The 15,432-nt window shown below is 47.0% G+C and overlaps 6 protein-coding genes across 6 annotated transcripts; 5 read left to right on the forward strand and 1 right to left on the reverse strand.

Moving 5' to 3' along the window:
* Positions 1 to 1,642: 1,642 nt before the first annotated feature.
* Positions 1,643 to 2,776, forward strand: E1B28_003501 (uncharacterized protein; the record flags this gene model as incomplete). Its single annotated transcript, XM_043160491.1, has 3 exons — positions 1,643 to 1,915; positions 1,973 to 2,578; positions 2,636 to 2,776. 3 exons carry the CDS (start codon positions 1,643 to 1,645, stop codon positions 2,774 to 2,776), a joined length of 1,020 nt encoding a protein of 339 aa, XP_043002448.1.
* Positions 2,777 to 4,054: 1,278 nt separating this feature from the next.
* E1B28_003502 (uncharacterized protein) lies at positions 4,055 to 5,190 on the forward strand (the record flags this gene model as incomplete). Its single annotated transcript, XM_043160492.1, has 3 exons — positions 4,055 to 4,327; positions 4,385 to 4,993; positions 5,050 to 5,190. 3 exons carry the CDS (start codon positions 4,055 to 4,057, stop codon positions 5,188 to 5,190), a joined length of 1,023 nt encoding a protein of 340 aa, XP_043002449.1.
* Positions 5,191 to 5,772: 582 nt separating this feature from the next.
* On the forward strand, positions 5,773 to 8,385 carry E1B28_003503 (uncharacterized protein). Its single transcript, XM_043160493.1, has 6 exons — positions 5,773 to 6,138; positions 6,194 to 6,306; positions 6,358 to 6,424; positions 6,476 to 6,613; positions 6,666 to 7,113; positions 7,163 to 8,385. Exons 1-6 carry the CDS (start codon positions 5,919 to 5,921, stop codon positions 7,983 to 7,985), a joined length of 1,809 nt encoding a protein of 602 aa, XP_043002450.1. The 5' UTR covers positions 5,773 to 5,918; the 3' UTR covers positions 7,986 to 8,385.
* Positions 8,386 to 10,856: 2,471 nt separating this feature from the next.
* E1B28_003504 (uncharacterized protein) lies at positions 10,857 to 11,138 on the forward strand (the record flags this gene model as incomplete). The annotated part of the gene is made up of 2 exons (XM_043160494.1): positions 10,857 to 10,871; positions 10,935 to 11,138. The coding sequence occupies 2 exons, from the start codon at positions 10,857 to 10,859 to the stop codon at positions 11,136 to 11,138; spliced, it is 219 nt and encodes a 72-aa protein (XP_043002451.1).
* Positions 11,139 to 11,255: 117 nt separating this feature from the next.
* E1B28_003505 (uncharacterized protein) lies at positions 11,256 to 12,449 on the forward strand (the record flags this gene model as incomplete). Its single annotated transcript, XM_043160495.1, has 1 exon — positions 11,256 to 12,449. The coding sequence occupies one exon, from the start codon at positions 11,256 to 11,258 to the stop codon at positions 12,447 to 12,449; it is 1,194 nt and encodes a 397-aa protein (XP_043002452.1).
* A 1,259-nt stretch (positions 12,450 to 13,708) lies between these two features.
* E1B28_003506 (uncharacterized protein) lies at positions 13,709 to 14,116 on the reverse strand (the record flags this gene model as incomplete). The annotated part of the gene is made up of 1 exon (XM_043160496.1): positions 13,709 to 14,116. One exon carries the CDS (start codon positions 14,114 to 14,116, stop codon positions 13,709 to 13,711), a length of 408 nt encoding a protein of 135 aa, XP_043002453.1.
* Between the last annotated feature and the right edge of the window lie 1,316 nt (positions 14,117 to 15,432).

Raw genomic sequence — 15,432 nt, forward strand, 5'->3', positions numbered from 1 at the left:
GTCTCTGGGCTAGCATCGAGCATTAACTGTGGTCATTCACAGTCACAGTCAGAATAATTAACTGGCATGAGATATGGTATGCGCTCACCAACATTCGCCTGGCAGAACAAGTAAAGTAACGTCACGGTGGTCATGACCAAACGTAGTCGGGCTTCCGGACGTCGAAGGTTGTAAAGATAGCCACGCTGAGAGGTCGAGGTAGAATGTGAATGGCTGATTACCGGGTGTTGAGCATAAGAGAAAGCATACCTCTGTCGCTATGCTCTCCCTTCTTGCAGTAGTCTTAACATCCCGATGTTCAAACGGACCTTGTCGTCGTCACAACTACTGCACGTCTCCGCTAGGAGTTTCTTGAGAATGGCGACGTGTCGTTTGGCTCGAGGGGAAGAAGAGATGTTGAAGGTCATAATTAGGGCCGTGAGCCCACCGAGCGGATTGAGAGGATTCCACTCCTCCACACGCCCGAAATAAGCTTAGTCACGGAAAGTCACCCTGTGACTGTCGTCTTTCTTTTCACGTCCATTCAGAATCTTGACTTTTAATTTGTTATGTCGTCGCTAAACGACTGGCCCACTGCCAACTGGGTGGCGTTTCAATTTAATGGCCAAGCACACTGAAGACTCCCCAGTAAAATCCTATCGTTCTACTCTTGGACCAACGATGGCTACTGTGTATTACTGCGGCGACTTCGTAGAGACAGAAAGTCTGCGCTCTTGAAACGTATCCAAAGTTCAAAACTCGGGTTGGGCTGGTGGTAACGGGGTTTCGCAAACAATATCGTACGTCGTCTTTCTATCATTGTAAGATTAACAATTTATCCTATCCAGTGTACAGGCCAGACAGCTTGAATAATTCAGGAACAGTCTTCGCTTAATTCCTCGAAACAATCCGGATCTCAAGTTCTGGGAAAGCCAGAATGGTTGTTCATTCTCAACTCTGTGGGTGTGTCTTCTGACTTTCTCCTGCACACTTAAATAGATGAGGATCTCGTTAGATTACAAATAACAACGACTTGGGACACACGCCAGCCGTGATCGACAGAGATCAACTTGCCAACAAGAATGAAACTCTGGTGACGAGCTTGTTGTGCTTTGATAGGTACAAATGGACAGCGAACGTGCCCCGTATGTCTGTGGTACCTTCAATGAATAGAAGTTTGAAAACGCTTATTGAAGAAGATCATTATGAATGCACTGGCGACAAGGTCAGGCGTCTGCTGGTGTTTGACGACCGTGGCGCGTACTTACTACTGATGGTTACACTTCAGTTGGGAAACGGGAACGCGGTTGGGGGATGGAGTAGAACAGTGGGTGGAGGACGGCATGTACTTTGTCCTGCCCGTTGAGATTAAGTGTATGTCATTCACTTCGTGCAGCGTGATTTTGGGTCAGTTGAAGGCTGGGTTTTTTGAACATAGAAATTCGAGCAGCGCGAACACGAGTCCGAGGAGCAACCAGTGATCCAGCCTCGTCGAAAGATTCGGTATCCTGCTAGGATTGCAATATTGTAATTGAAATGAACCGAGCGCTATAGAAGTCGATCTGAAGCGAAGAGCTAACCTAGAACCGGAGGTTGCCGGGTACTGCTACCAGTACCTCAAAAACGCACCTCTCCTTCCTCTCCCGAGTTCCCCCCTCTCAGGATGACTGTACAACCTCGCCGCGTCATTGTTTTCCCTCACGTTCGAACGGCTTCTCATGTCTTTTACCAGATCCTGAGGAGTCATCCGATATTTCAAGCCGTCGAGTCCAATACCTTCGTACCAGCATTTCTTGTCGGAACTGACAGCCAGAGCTCACGTAGCAAGGGCATAAATCAACGTGCCCTCCGTATGAGCGACGATGAAGTATCGAAGATCAGTTATCAAAGTAAATTGGACGACCTGGAGAGGACGATGGCTAAAGCTGAACTAAATGTGAGTATCATAATGAGTCGTAATGCGTTTGGTGAACTGATATAACTCACTCAAAAGGGAAAATGGTTTTTAGCGTCGGAACATCCCTTCCTATTGATGTCGTCCGCAGAGTTTCAATCCCATATCAGCGTTCCTGGAGGAGAGATACTGCCCATACCTGTAATCGAGGACCGGATGTTCGATGTTATTGCCGACTCGGAATCACCATCGAGCGAGCTAAAAATTCCAGGACATGTACGGAATCCGACGTTACTCCCAGACCGAATCTTCTTCTCGGTCACTCCTATCATCACTATTCGCCACCCCGCCCGAGTCATTCCTTCCTATCTTCGCGCACTCAAAAAGATGTTCGGAATCGGCACATTTGATCTAAACTCCTTAGTCCCTGGAGCTACTTTTCGTTTTGAACGCCTCGTATTTGACGCGTTCAAGTCGTTTGATGAATCCAGAGCAGCGGCGGAAAGTCGAGCACCGAGAATTCCTATCGTGGTTGATGGGGAAAGGTTGGTTCGACATCCGCAAAGCCAGATGGAGAAAGTATGCGAAGCGTTAGGGATTGACGCAGCCCTGTTAAAATACTCCTGGGAAGCGAAACTCAATAACGATGGACTGGAAGGATTCCTCGGTGCTTTCGAGCGGTCTACCGGGGTTATTTCCGATCCGGTGAGTGTGCTAACACTCCTTCCAGTTGATTCGTCGTGTATGACCTTCAAATGACAGAGATATGAGAAGCCGCTTGATTTGCAAGAAGAAGTCAGGAGTTGGGCAAAGGAATGGGACGAGCAGACTGCTAAGGTTATGGAGGAAATGGTGACTGGGGCGATGGAGGATTACGAATACTTACTTCAGTATAGTATTTGATGAGCTCAAGGTCCTTTTCTTTGACGTTGAGATAATTAGTTGACTTGGCCGTGGCAGAATGCGCGGTGGCGTGATCACTTCAGGCTGCAACGACCTAACCTTAATCGCACAATTCCGACTCTTTTTCTCCCATTCCACGGATTACTATTACATTGGACCTCAAGCTCATGCTCAAGCTTGTTTTCTCGTACTTCCAGGTGAACTAGAGCTAGCGAACCGCACTTTGTGATAATAATGTGGCTGGTTTGAACTTCTCGATTCTTCCAAATCGTGTCAACCTTTGTAATCGACGTCATCCTGATTCAGAAATGTAATGTGCCACTGGAAGTTCCAGTGGAAAATGAGGCTGTTAGTGAACGCCCAGATGGAGGCGTACCTTTATCGTCACGATTGCATGGATACTTCTGGCAGGGAACACCGTGACAAGGCGGTTAAGTTCCTCATCTCTTCCCCTCGGATATGATCCAATCCTTTCGCACAACTCGCAACACATTCTCAGCAAGCGTTATTTACCCTTTGAGTGGCGGCTTCTTGGTGTGATTCGGAAAGACTTGTAGACGGCGAACCAATGTTGCTACAATTCAACGCAACGAGACGTGAGTTCCCTCTTCAACTACGTCACGACCACGCAGCACCCACTAGTGTAGGACTTGAACGTGAACAACCATGATGGGCCCATTCATCTGAAGACTCCCTCGAATGAGCGGGCACTTTGTATATTCGTAGGCTATTATTTGACACTACTACGTGCTCCGTGAATTTGGGTGGGTTTTTTGAACATAGAAATACGACCAGCGCGGCACGAGTCCAAGGAGCAACCAGTGATTCAGCCTCGGACAGTCGAAAGATTCGGTACCTGCTAACGTATCCTTACATGGATTGCAATATAAATGAAATGAACCGAGCGATCTGAAGAGCTAATAAGGTGCATCAAGATATTCTTGTATTCGCTCAACTTTAGTTATACACATTTAACCTGGAACGGGAGCCTCAGCATTTTGGCACTTTGATTACCCGGAACAACCGATAACCACGCCATCAGCAACCGCAACTCGTTTAATTCATCCTTTTGGCAGATTTTAAACTGATCTATAAATGTGGATTGTGAGATTGTATGAAATTGTCGGATGGTGTGGTTGCGATAGATAGTTAGATAATGACCATCCAAAAACTGGTGGTGTCAACGTCGCCATATCGAATGCTGATGGTTACCGGGTACTGCTACCAGTACCTCAAAAACGCACCTCTCCTTCCTCTCCCGAATCCCCCCTTATCAGGATGACTGTACAACCTCGCCGTGTCATTGTTTTCCCTCACATTCGAACGGCTTCTCATGTATTTTACCAGATCCTGAGGAGTCATCCGATATTTCAAGCCGTCGAGCCCAATACCTTCACACGAGCATTTCTTGTCGGAACTGACAGCCAGAGCTCACGTAGCAAGGACATAAATCAACGTGCCCTCCGTATGAGCGATGATGAAGTATCGAAGATCAGTTATCAAAGTAAATTGGACGACCTAGAGAGGATGATGGCTAAAGCTGAACTGAATGTGAGTATCATAATGAGTCGTAATGCTTTTGGTGAACTAAAATGACTCACTCGAAAGGGAAAATGGTTTTTAGCGTCGGAACATCCCTTCCTATTGATGTCGTCCGCAGAGTTTCAATCCCATATCAGCGTTCCTGGAGGAGAGATACTGCCCATGCCTGTAATTGAGGACCGGATGCTCGATGTTACTGCCGACTCGGAATCACCATCGAGCGAGTTAAAAATTCCAGGACATGTACGGAATCCGACGTTACTCCCAGACCGAATCTTCTTCTCGGTCACTCCTATCATCACTATTCGCCACCCCGCCAGAGTCATTCCTTCCCATCTTCGCGCACTCAACAAGATGTTCGGAATCAGCCTGACATCTGATCCAAGCTCCTTAGTCCTTGGAACTACTTTTCGAATCGAACGCCTCGTATTTGACGCGTTCAAGTCGTTTGATGAATCCAGAGCAGCGGCGGAAGGTCGAGCACCGAGAGTTCCTATCGTGGTTGACGGGGAGAGGTTGGTTCGACATCCGCAAAGCCAGATGGAGAAAGTATGCGAAGCGTTAGGGATTGACGCAGCCCTGTTAAAATACTCCTGGGAAGCGAAACTCAATATCAATGGACTGGAAGGATTCATCGATACTTTCGATCGGTCTACCGGGGTTATTTCCGATCCGGTGAGTGTGTTACACTCCTTCCAGTTGATTCATCGTGTATGACCTTCAAATGACAGAGATATGAGAAGCCGCTTGATTTGCAAGAAGAAGTCAGGAGTTGGGAAAAGGAATGGGACGAGCAGACTGCTAAGGTTATGGAGGAAATGGTGACTGGGGTAATGGAGGATTATGAATACTTACTTCAGTATAGTATTTGATGCACAATTACAGCTCTTCGAATTCAAGGCAATGTCGCAAGTCGATAGAGTGCAATGAACTGTGGAAGATGTGATACCATGGCAAGACTAGAAGGACAAACAAAAAGCGATTCATTTTCGTCGAACAAAGAGATCCTGATTCGTACCTTGGGAATCCTGACATACAATCACATTGTTTCGTAATGCGATATAATTTATTTGGCATTGAATTCGTCCAATTCACGCACCATTCGCATGCGGTATTCGTATCGTTCAACGTTCAATCGCGGTGAATGAGCTCAAACGTTTTCAAGTGAGTGCATTGTCTGAGGCTAGTGCTCGTAGTACTAGCGGTTGAACTTCCTTTGCTAAGGCGATGGGACGATGTGAGTTGCTCGAGATGTTTATTCTTTGTGAAAGACGCACAAATAAATCTGTTTGCAAACACGGTCTGTTTGGGCTTGAACGTGAAGAACAAACAGTATTGATGGTGTTATTCTCTTTGTCTGGCCGGAGGAATGCCGAAAATGCCGAAAAGGCACGTGTTAGCTTTCCCATATTTGGGTGCCGGCCGGTTCATTGTTCGTAACACGCGCGTTCATTGTCCAAAGAGCCCATTGTTCGTACTGTCATCAGCCATGGTTCAGAATATGGAACAAAAGAGTTTCTTGCGATATTATACAACCAGAAATCTGCGCTTTGACTCCCACACCCCACCTCCCTCCCATTGACGACGTTCCTCTCCACTCATGCCTATCTCAAAAGACCCGACATTCCCTCTATTTCCAATCCTCTCATGCCTCGGTTTCATTCTCGTTCTCATTCCTTTCCCCTGGCATGCTCGAGCTTCAAATTCTGGGACTTGTGCTTTTATGATATGGACAGCGTTGAACTGTCTAGTGGCATTCGTGAACTCGGTCATCTGGGTAGGGAGTGTGGCAAACATCGCCCCTGTGTGGTGCGATATCTGTGCGTGTTCGATTCCCTTTCTTCTTTTGATGACTGCTCATGTGTTTTTTTTCAGCCACTCAAATCCTTCTCGGTGCTGGTATCGGGATTCCCGCTTCGATTCTTTGTATCAGTCGTCGTCTCTACATGATTTCAAACATTCAGACGGTATCCGTCACTCGCGAAGATGTATGTTCACCTTCTACCAATTGATATGATCTGACTTTGATTCCTTCACAGAAACGCAAAGCGATTCTAATTGACCTTTGCATCGCAGTCGGTATACCCATTGTCATTCTTGCTCTGCGTAAGTAACAGGTCGTTATCATTCTCATGTCGATTCTCATTTATTTAATAGACACTATCGTACATCCTCATCGTTTTGACATATTTGAGGACGTCGGTTGCACCCCTACAACTTACAACACTCTTCCTGCCTATTTCTTATATTCTATGTGGCCGCTTGTTCTCGCGACTTTGTCTCTGGTTTACTCCTGTGAGTAACGTTCGACCGATTCTCTTTCATGATGTGGCTGACCCTACCTTAGGCCTCAATCTCCGGTCGTTTTATAATCGTCGTGTGCAATTCAGTCACCTCGTAGCCACTACGTCCGGGATGAACACCGGTCGCTACCTCCGCCTGATGCTGTTATCCTGTGTTGATATCATGTTTACTCTTCCCCTCTCGGCATATCTCCTGTACGCATCCTCTCATGGTGTTGTACGACCTTGGATTTCTTGGGAAGACACCCATTATAACTTTGGTCGTGTTGGTTTGTTTCCGGCACTACTTTGGCGAAATGAATTTAACATTCTCGTCTCCATTGAGCTCACTCGATGGGTAAGCCCGTTCTGTGCCCTATCCTTCTTCGCTCTCTTTGGATTCGCCGCCGAGTCCAAGAAGAACTACCGGCTTGCATTCTGGTGGGTCGCAAAGAAGTTTGGCTTCTCCCCACGGCAGCAGTCGCGCGGGATCGTGTCGTTCGACCGCAAAAAGTGCGTTTCTGCCCACCCTCTTATCTTCTCAATCCTAATCGTCCTCCAGGTACCAGCCCCCAGGTCACTCTCTCGACACCCAGGACACACTTCCCATTTATGTCTTATCTTCGAGGGATCATAAAGATTTGACTTCGGGTACCAACTCCTCTGTAGAACTGGGTTCTCCTTATAGCCCTCCACCCATATCCCCACCTGCTTATACACCCTCTGTCCCCACCTCGCCCACTGGGTCGTTCATCAGCCTAGCGGACACCGAAAATCCCTCACGATATTCAATTCCGTCCATGGCTTCCTCATGCCACATTTCTATCTCATCTGCATATGCGCCCACTATCAATGACTCAACCACATTATCATTCCCCGTCGTTGCTGAATTGGCTCCTACCCACGCTCCCGAAAATAACCGCACATCGACATCTTCCCATTTTGGAATTCCTGTCATTTCTGAATTGCCACCTGTTGCAGTGGCTTCAGACCGCGTCGCTCCCGAGGACACTCTCGCATTGCCTTTCGGGGGAAGACACACCACCACTTCAAACGGACATCTCACCCATTCACCAGAAACCAACCCAGCGTCGACTTTGCGACCCGTCACACCAGACCGTGTATATCTCGCCAGGGCTTATTATCCCAGCTCGACGCCTCAAAATCAGCCTCCATCTCCACCGCCCTTCCATCGGCCGTTTCAGAGGCTGAGTCTCTATCCTATTACGAAGTCTTTTCCTTTTTTCCCACCCACTATCGTCGTCACTCAGACGCAAACGGTCTATACCGAAGATACCACCGAAAATGAAAATGAAAACATAAACGAATCTTTGCATCTCACGTCTGCTTCTACCTCAAAATCTACACTCACAAGCGCACAATAGCTTGTTTAATCTTTTCTTTTTTCTCTGCATACTTTTACTCACACTTGCCACGAACAAGCTCATAATTCTGCAATCATCTCTCCATTCTAAGTACATCCCCTCAAAGACGACTTTCTTTTAACTGTCCGAGACTCTCTCGTTGTATTAGCCCTCCTGTTTCTTGACCCTCCCCACGTTCAAAACCGACAAAAAACTGCGTATAACTGTATCTATACCGACGTTCTTTAGCTATCTGACGCTTTAGGTCTCTTTTTTTTTTTTTTTTTGGTGCACGCTATATAGTTATAGTCTGTCTTGTAGATTAACGCCTCGACTTTGACTTTTTGAAGTCGGTTCATGTTTTATCTATTTGTCCAATGTGGTTTTTTCCCGCTCTAACTTCGCTGGGCGACATCTTTCATTATTGTGCTCGAATTAGTCAATCTTTTGAATTTTACATCAGTGAAGTCAGTGAAGTGTGGCTTGTAGCTTGAGATCCGACCTGCCGCGCCGGGCACAATAGACGGGAGTTCCGTCCATTGTTCTAGTTTTTCCAATTTTGGTTGTGATTGTCCGGCCGCTTCCGCTGAGCCGGGAAAGTGTGTAACGAAAAAAAAAACCTTCGTAACACAAACCTCAAAGGCGGGCTCAGCCCAAGTAGTCAAGCATACTGCCTCAATATTCAGTCAATACTTGGAAGGAACAGAATGGGAAAAGCTTAACTCTCGACTACCTGCGATCGGCAAAACGGCAGAGAGCCTCCCGGAGTTCCCACCATATATGGGTCACAATAAAAACACGTGTGACATACCACCGTGATGGGCGCTTATTAACTTCAATCGGTTTGTCAACAGATGTCAACAATAACCACGGGGACAATAAATTATGTAACACCATACGCTAATCACGGGACAATGGTATTCTCCATGTTCCTTCCAAAGTTTCACTGCCGCAGCGAACAATGCCACATATTTTCACATTGTGCTAAAGGTATAAAATGAGGTTTTATTTTACATATCGATTTCCATTCGCTCTCAGTGATTCTAACCTTCGACCTTCTGCTCCTCGTTCCGCGCTCACCCACCATCCCTCACTCTCCGAGTCTTTTTTTGCGACACTCACCCGCAAGCTTTCACTCTCAATCCTTTGCACTAGCAATCATTAACAGAAACCCATACCGAAACATATCTACCCACCATACATCACACATGGACTCCTTCGAACCATTTTCATTCGAGTCTACGCTCATCGACTCTCTCCCCGACTCTATGATCCCTTTCGGGCTGCCAACTGCTGCGGAAGTTCAGGACTGGGAAGGAACTCTCCCAGCTCCTTTACCCGTGAACTTCGAGTATGAACCCGACGGGAGCATGCACGGCGGGTACTGTGTGATAGCTTGAAATTAACTATTTATGAGTCTCTAATCTTAAGCTATTCATAAATTATTGGTAAGTCCTTCGCTTTTCAGACCTTGGGAATGGTTTATTAACGTGTTCATTGTTCATGATTATACAGGCTATAGATTTTGATACCCCATCCTCTTGTTTTTTTCCCTATCCGACCGTCGTTGTGGAGAAAGCTTTCCCAAATGCTCCGACCTCAAGGCCTCATCACCTCATACATTCCGTGAAACCTCAGCTTTCTCCCATCGGCTCTCACAAACACCCACCCTATCTATTTATTCTCACCCTCGCGCAGAAACCTTTATTTATTCATCGTAACGCAAACTATTTTTTCCTCCTCCCGCGACGCCGCCGATCCTCCTCACTCCTCCCACCCAACGCCTGGCTTCTGCACGATCTATACCCCCCTGTGTAGCTATTCTTATTGCTTCCCTCCCCCTTCCCTACTCTCTGTCGTCAGGTCACGACAATCGCTTTTACCAACCAACCCTTCATTGACTGAATTACTTATCTATCTGTCTATATCTCGATATGTGTGCTTGATGCCTTGTGGTTCTCCATTCGATCTTCATCTTTGCCCCCCCCCAGCTGATTCCTTCTTTCCCCGAGCGAGGTCTTTTGCCCTCGGGTTTTTTGTTTTTTGTGTATATTTTTATCTTTCGGCTTTGAACTCTTTTGCTTAATGGTTGTATGATAGTCACCCCAGTTGTAGCCTTAGGTTCTGAACGTACATTGAATGTATTGCCAAACATCCACGATATTTGACTCGATCATTTCTTGCTTTGGGAAAGTGGTAATAAGTATTGGCTCATGAGTCCGATAAGACGGCAAAGTGGTGTTCTACTCAAGGGTCGTTTGGATATAAAGACGAGAGAACGTCCGTTTATCACGAGAGAAGGAAAAGACCAGACACGGAACCATTCGGACTCCAGAGGGTAATGACGCAGGGGAATAACAGAGAAGGAGTGAGGAGTGTATGTCGTTCTCACTTGTGCACAAAAAGGTCCTTCAGTTCGAATCCCTCCAGACGTTTAATGATGGATGAGGACGTCGCCAAGGTTCGAGACCATCCCTTGCTGCCCATAGACCACGCCTATCATTCAAGGCAAGTACGTAGGTGCATAAATACTTGCCAAAACACTTGAAAGAGTCGGCTTGAATGAAGTGATATAACGTGTATGTATCCAGATTCGAGAACATAGCAGGCCACCTGTTTCGGTTTGAACCATTATTTCACTTTCTAGTACAAGCTCTCCAAAGACAGAGTCGCTTCATGTATCTCGTTTCCAAGGCTCGCGGGGTCGAACAGTAATGTGTAGGGTCATGAGAACGAGTCAAGAACAAGCCGCGTCATCGTGTCATCTCACCTTCCTGCCACCATCACCCGGCTGTGAGTTCCACCATTTCAGCCTATTCTGCACATTACTGAGATCCAGAAAATGGCATCGTCTAGAAAATCTGTTGTGCTCATACGAATACGAATACTCGAATGCTTCATCCTCGGGTGAGCCAGCAAGAACTGGTGGATACATGATCCAACGAATGTTTAGGCTGACTGATGCTCCAGATTACTATGAATGACAACAGAGCGGACATACGTGGATTCGATGAAGTTATCCCCAGTCGAACAGTGGAAAAGAAGCTCGATTCTTTCCAGAACACACCCTCTCCCATTCTCAAATTGCCGGCAGACATTCTTCTTCCTATAGTCAAAATTTGCGCGAATGACGATGAAGAGGGCAATGTCATGTCGATACGAAGTATTCAATGAGTTGTTTCGCAGACCTGTCGGTACTGGCGTGATATCGCACTGGCCAGACCCTCGCTTTGGAAAGTCATCCGTATCCAGAGACACTCGCAACACCGTTACCGTTATCCTCCGGTTTCCATGTTAAAAACATGGCTTTCCAGGTCTATACCTCTCCCAATATCCTGTCATATCGACTTGAATGACCCGGGGGAACGCGGAGATGAACCAGAGCACAGCATCATAGCCTTGCTCATAAGAGATTCTCATCGGTGGCTCGATATCACTTTCAGGTTGGGTCGAAGACCCGATCTTTACTATAATATTGCCACAATCCAAAGCCCTCTCCCGTTGCTACGTTTCTTCGAGATTTCAGCCAACTTAGGGTCTGCTAGTAATCGCCTCACATCCTATGAAAATTCGACGTTCGCATCTGCCCCAAACTTGGCCGAGGTTCTCATCGATGTCAATGTTGATGCACGTTCACCTCTTCGTTTTCCATGGCACCAACTGCGACTTTATCACTGCTCGAACATGAACTTGTTCCTTGAAACGGCCGTCGATTTGCAGAACCTTACCCATCTCATTTTATTCCAGTCTTTCCACGATTTTTCGACTGCTTCTCCCCAGCAAGTCTCGCTGGCGAGATTGCGTCGCTTGGAGATAGACTTGCAGTACACAGCGCCAGTGGCAGACCTTCTGGATATCATGTTCCTTCCATCTCTTCAAGAGCTCAAAGTCGAGTCGTCTGGTCTTAGTGCCGAGTCCATTCTGTCGTCAATCGGTCATCTTCAGCAACGCAGCTCATGTCGACTGAAGCAATTATTTGTTTCGGTGGAGATTATTAGTATGTTGCTTAGTCGGCCAGAGCTTGGGAAATCCCTCGACGCCGTCGAAGAGCTCCATATCCGTTTCGACCCCCTGACACCCGATGCGGGTCTGAAGTTTCTTCATGACCGGTCTGCTTTTCCTCGTTTGAAGGCTCTGTATCTCGTCGTACACCTGCTTCATACATATGTCCATCCTGACGATAACCCTTGCTTTGACGAAATTGCCGACGTGGTTACGGCGAGGAGAATTCCGAACCAATGGGATGTTCAGCTTGAACGTGTGTCGCTCGATACTGCGACGATGTACAACTCTGAATTCTACGGGTGGAGAAAACCAAGGATTCCTGCCAGTGTAAGAGGAATTCGGCGGGTGACCGAGTTGCAGTCGCAGGGACTGGTGTTACTCGAGTCCATTGTTGATGGTACGTTGTGTCCGGTTCTCAAAATTGCCAAACTTTGGGACCGTCAACGCGTAGACCGGGATGCGGCTCGGTATCTGTTATGATTTTGATGACCGTCTGTCTCACCATGGATAACATTCATACCATGTATCATCATATTCCATTACCAGATTGTTACTTGAATAAGCAAAGGGAGGGAGCAGCTGAGCTCTATCTAGGATGATAGATCGACCTGACAGACCCTAACGATCAGGTTTAATCACAGTTGGATGTACACTGCAGTGTTCACACTAGGTTCTGGCTAGGTGTCGCGTCAGGAGAAGAACCACCTAAAAATGACGCGTCCTTACTTGAAGGAGCTGTAATGTTCCCGTGTACGAGAGTCTTACTAAACGGGCCCTAAAAAACCTGAGATTGACCCAATTTCGGATCCACATACGCGTGCCAAACGCAGAACATTAAAGTATCCCAGTTCGCCATTAGAAAAAAAATATTAATACAAATTGATCGACACAAACGATACAAAGTATACCCGTGCAGGCTGTCCCACCCCACAGATGGGATCTCACCTCCATTCCATGCAGCCCCCACCAGCGTTCAACAACTTCATCAACACCATAATTGAAATTTGCCGCAAGTTTAGCTTTGTCAGCCCACGGATTGACAGAGCTTGCAGGCGATGCATTACGGCCCATTTGGGAATATCGTGGACCGTTTGCTCCTCGTTGAACCGCTTGTTCTAGAATTGCACGAAAACCCTCATCCCGAGTCCCCTGTTCTGGTCCGTCCACCAAATGATACAGGGTCCGAAGGGCCGAAGACCCTGTCTGCATGAAGGTAACACAGTCGAAGCGAATGGTTTGATAGGCTCTGAGATGGGTAGGATCTGTGACTTGTGGCTAATTCGCGAAAATAAGTTTCTGAGGACAGCCGCATCTTCGATCTATTTGATTCGGTATTAGTTCCTGTACTAAGCGCGAAAGCGTAAGGCTACTCACTGCCATAGCAGCCCCTTGCGCCTGGTACGGCTAAACAAAAAAAAATTAAACCGGTGATTCAGTCTCAGCATATTTTCCAGGACGAACCAACATAGGATGACAAGCATCTCCCAACAATGCGACACGTCCCCCATCGTACATCCATGTTTTGAGTGGTGAACATATGAGTAATTTACTTTTCAGCACAAAGGGCATTAAGGACACGAGTTTCTGGAAACTGCGAATAAGAATCAGATCCGACATTCAAAGAAACGGGAGGGCAACTTGGTCATACCGGGGTTCCCAACCTTGAAAACCTTCCTCTACCTCTTTCACATCTCCTTTAGCCGTCCAAGAGTATGTGGAACCGTCACCGGGTTGGAGCATCACCATGTTATACTCGGTTCTTCCGCTCTAGTAACACTTCGCGTCAGGAACAGGGGGGTTGGAGGGATACGAACAACGCAATACCCCACTGCGTGTCTTAATGGGCCCATCCAACATGTTAGACGAGGATTTTGGACCAAATCTCGGAGCTCAGGATCGCGTAGCATAGGCTTGGTAGGTATAATAGCTCTGAGTGCAACATCCCCAAGTGGAACAGATAATGGAATATCCTTATCCCCGACCACAGTCTCGCGAACGATGGAGTGAATTCCATCAGCCCCAATTATGATGTCGCCTGAGAACGTTTCTCCTGATTCCAATGTGATAGACGGGACTGTAGGATCAACATGCTTGACTTTCGCACGCAGTTTTAGGTTCATGAAAGGCTTTGCGATTGACAGAAGCATTTCGTACAGATCGTTTCGCTTGCGGAAGTTAATGAATCCGCGGGTTCTTACTCTCAAAACAATGACTTTACTCACATGAATGGCGATCGCGCACCATCTTCTCACCTAACATCGTCATTCCAACTTAAAGCAATGCGGGTCGAGGCGTTCGCGAGGGGGATGGAAGAGAGGAGTCTTACAGCGGACATAGGAAAATGAACTGGGCTTGTCCAGTTCCGGTTTTTCTTGTAGAGCCCGGCCCAGCCCCCATCGGATGAGAAGACGCGACAAATCTGAAACTACTATAAATCTTCCGAACTCTTGAACAACACTCGAGGTGGTACGTACTGGGGCAGGCCTGAATGCCAGCACCGACCTCTGCCAGAGATGTAGAGCTTTCAAAGACTGTCACGTCATGTCCGGCGTGTCCAAGGCAGTGAGCGGTAGCTAACTCCCCCAAACCGCATCCAACCTGCGATTAAGAGGTAAGTGGGAAACTCGACGTGAAGTCGAAATGGAATTACGTACGACCAGAACGTGTAGTCTTTCCTTTGCCCATGATACTAGATAGACGAATTCTTTCTGTGATACTTTGACCAGACGCTGTGGTGAACATATGAGCTGTAGAGATTTCGGGAATGCACAAAGAGCCGTCTCTGGACATAAAAATAACGAAGTAAGTCACGGCCCTGACAAGGCCTTGATTCTTTTTCGTCAAATTGAGGTCACTCACATAATATGTAGGAATCATTGACACATATTAGCCATAGATGTTTCCTGAACGCTCGATTTGCTTCGTGGCACCCGCAAATTTTCGAGTCCATAGAGACCGAGCCTGAGAAGTCCGAAAGATGATAGATTTTGTACATTGCTGACATTTGAAGAGTCTTCAAATTCATTTGCCAAGTCGAGTCCAAAGAGGCCGAGAGAGCCGAAAGATATAGGTTTTGGCAACCCCCAGTAAGGAGGGGGGCATATACCCTGGACTGTCCTATCCGGGATGTACCAAAAAGGGGTCTCATTTTGGCCGACACTCCGATCCTAATGTACATAAAATCACCCAAATTGAGCACCACCTACGATCCCTGGTGTGCGTAAGTGGCCTCGTCGGTAGCCAGGTCCGATCCGTATGTACATGATAATGGGTCGCTAGTATTGTCCTGGCTGAGGGTAAGTACCGGACCGTTTTAATTTTTTCTACTATGTTGTATACCCAAAAAATTTGTAAAATAATCAGTGGTGTAGGTGTGAGGCTGTATCAGTAATGGTACATAAAAATGGTCCAAATTTCCCACCCCAATCCAAATGTACCAAAAATCTGCCCAAATTGACCCAGA

The sequence above is a fragment of the Marasmius oreades genome, chromosome 11, assembly GCF_018924745.1.
Source record: "Marasmius oreades isolate 03SP1 chromosome 11, whole genome shotgun sequence".
Lineage (NCBI taxonomy): Eukaryota > Fungi > Basidiomycota > Agaricomycetes > Agaricales > Marasmiaceae > Marasmius > Marasmius oreades.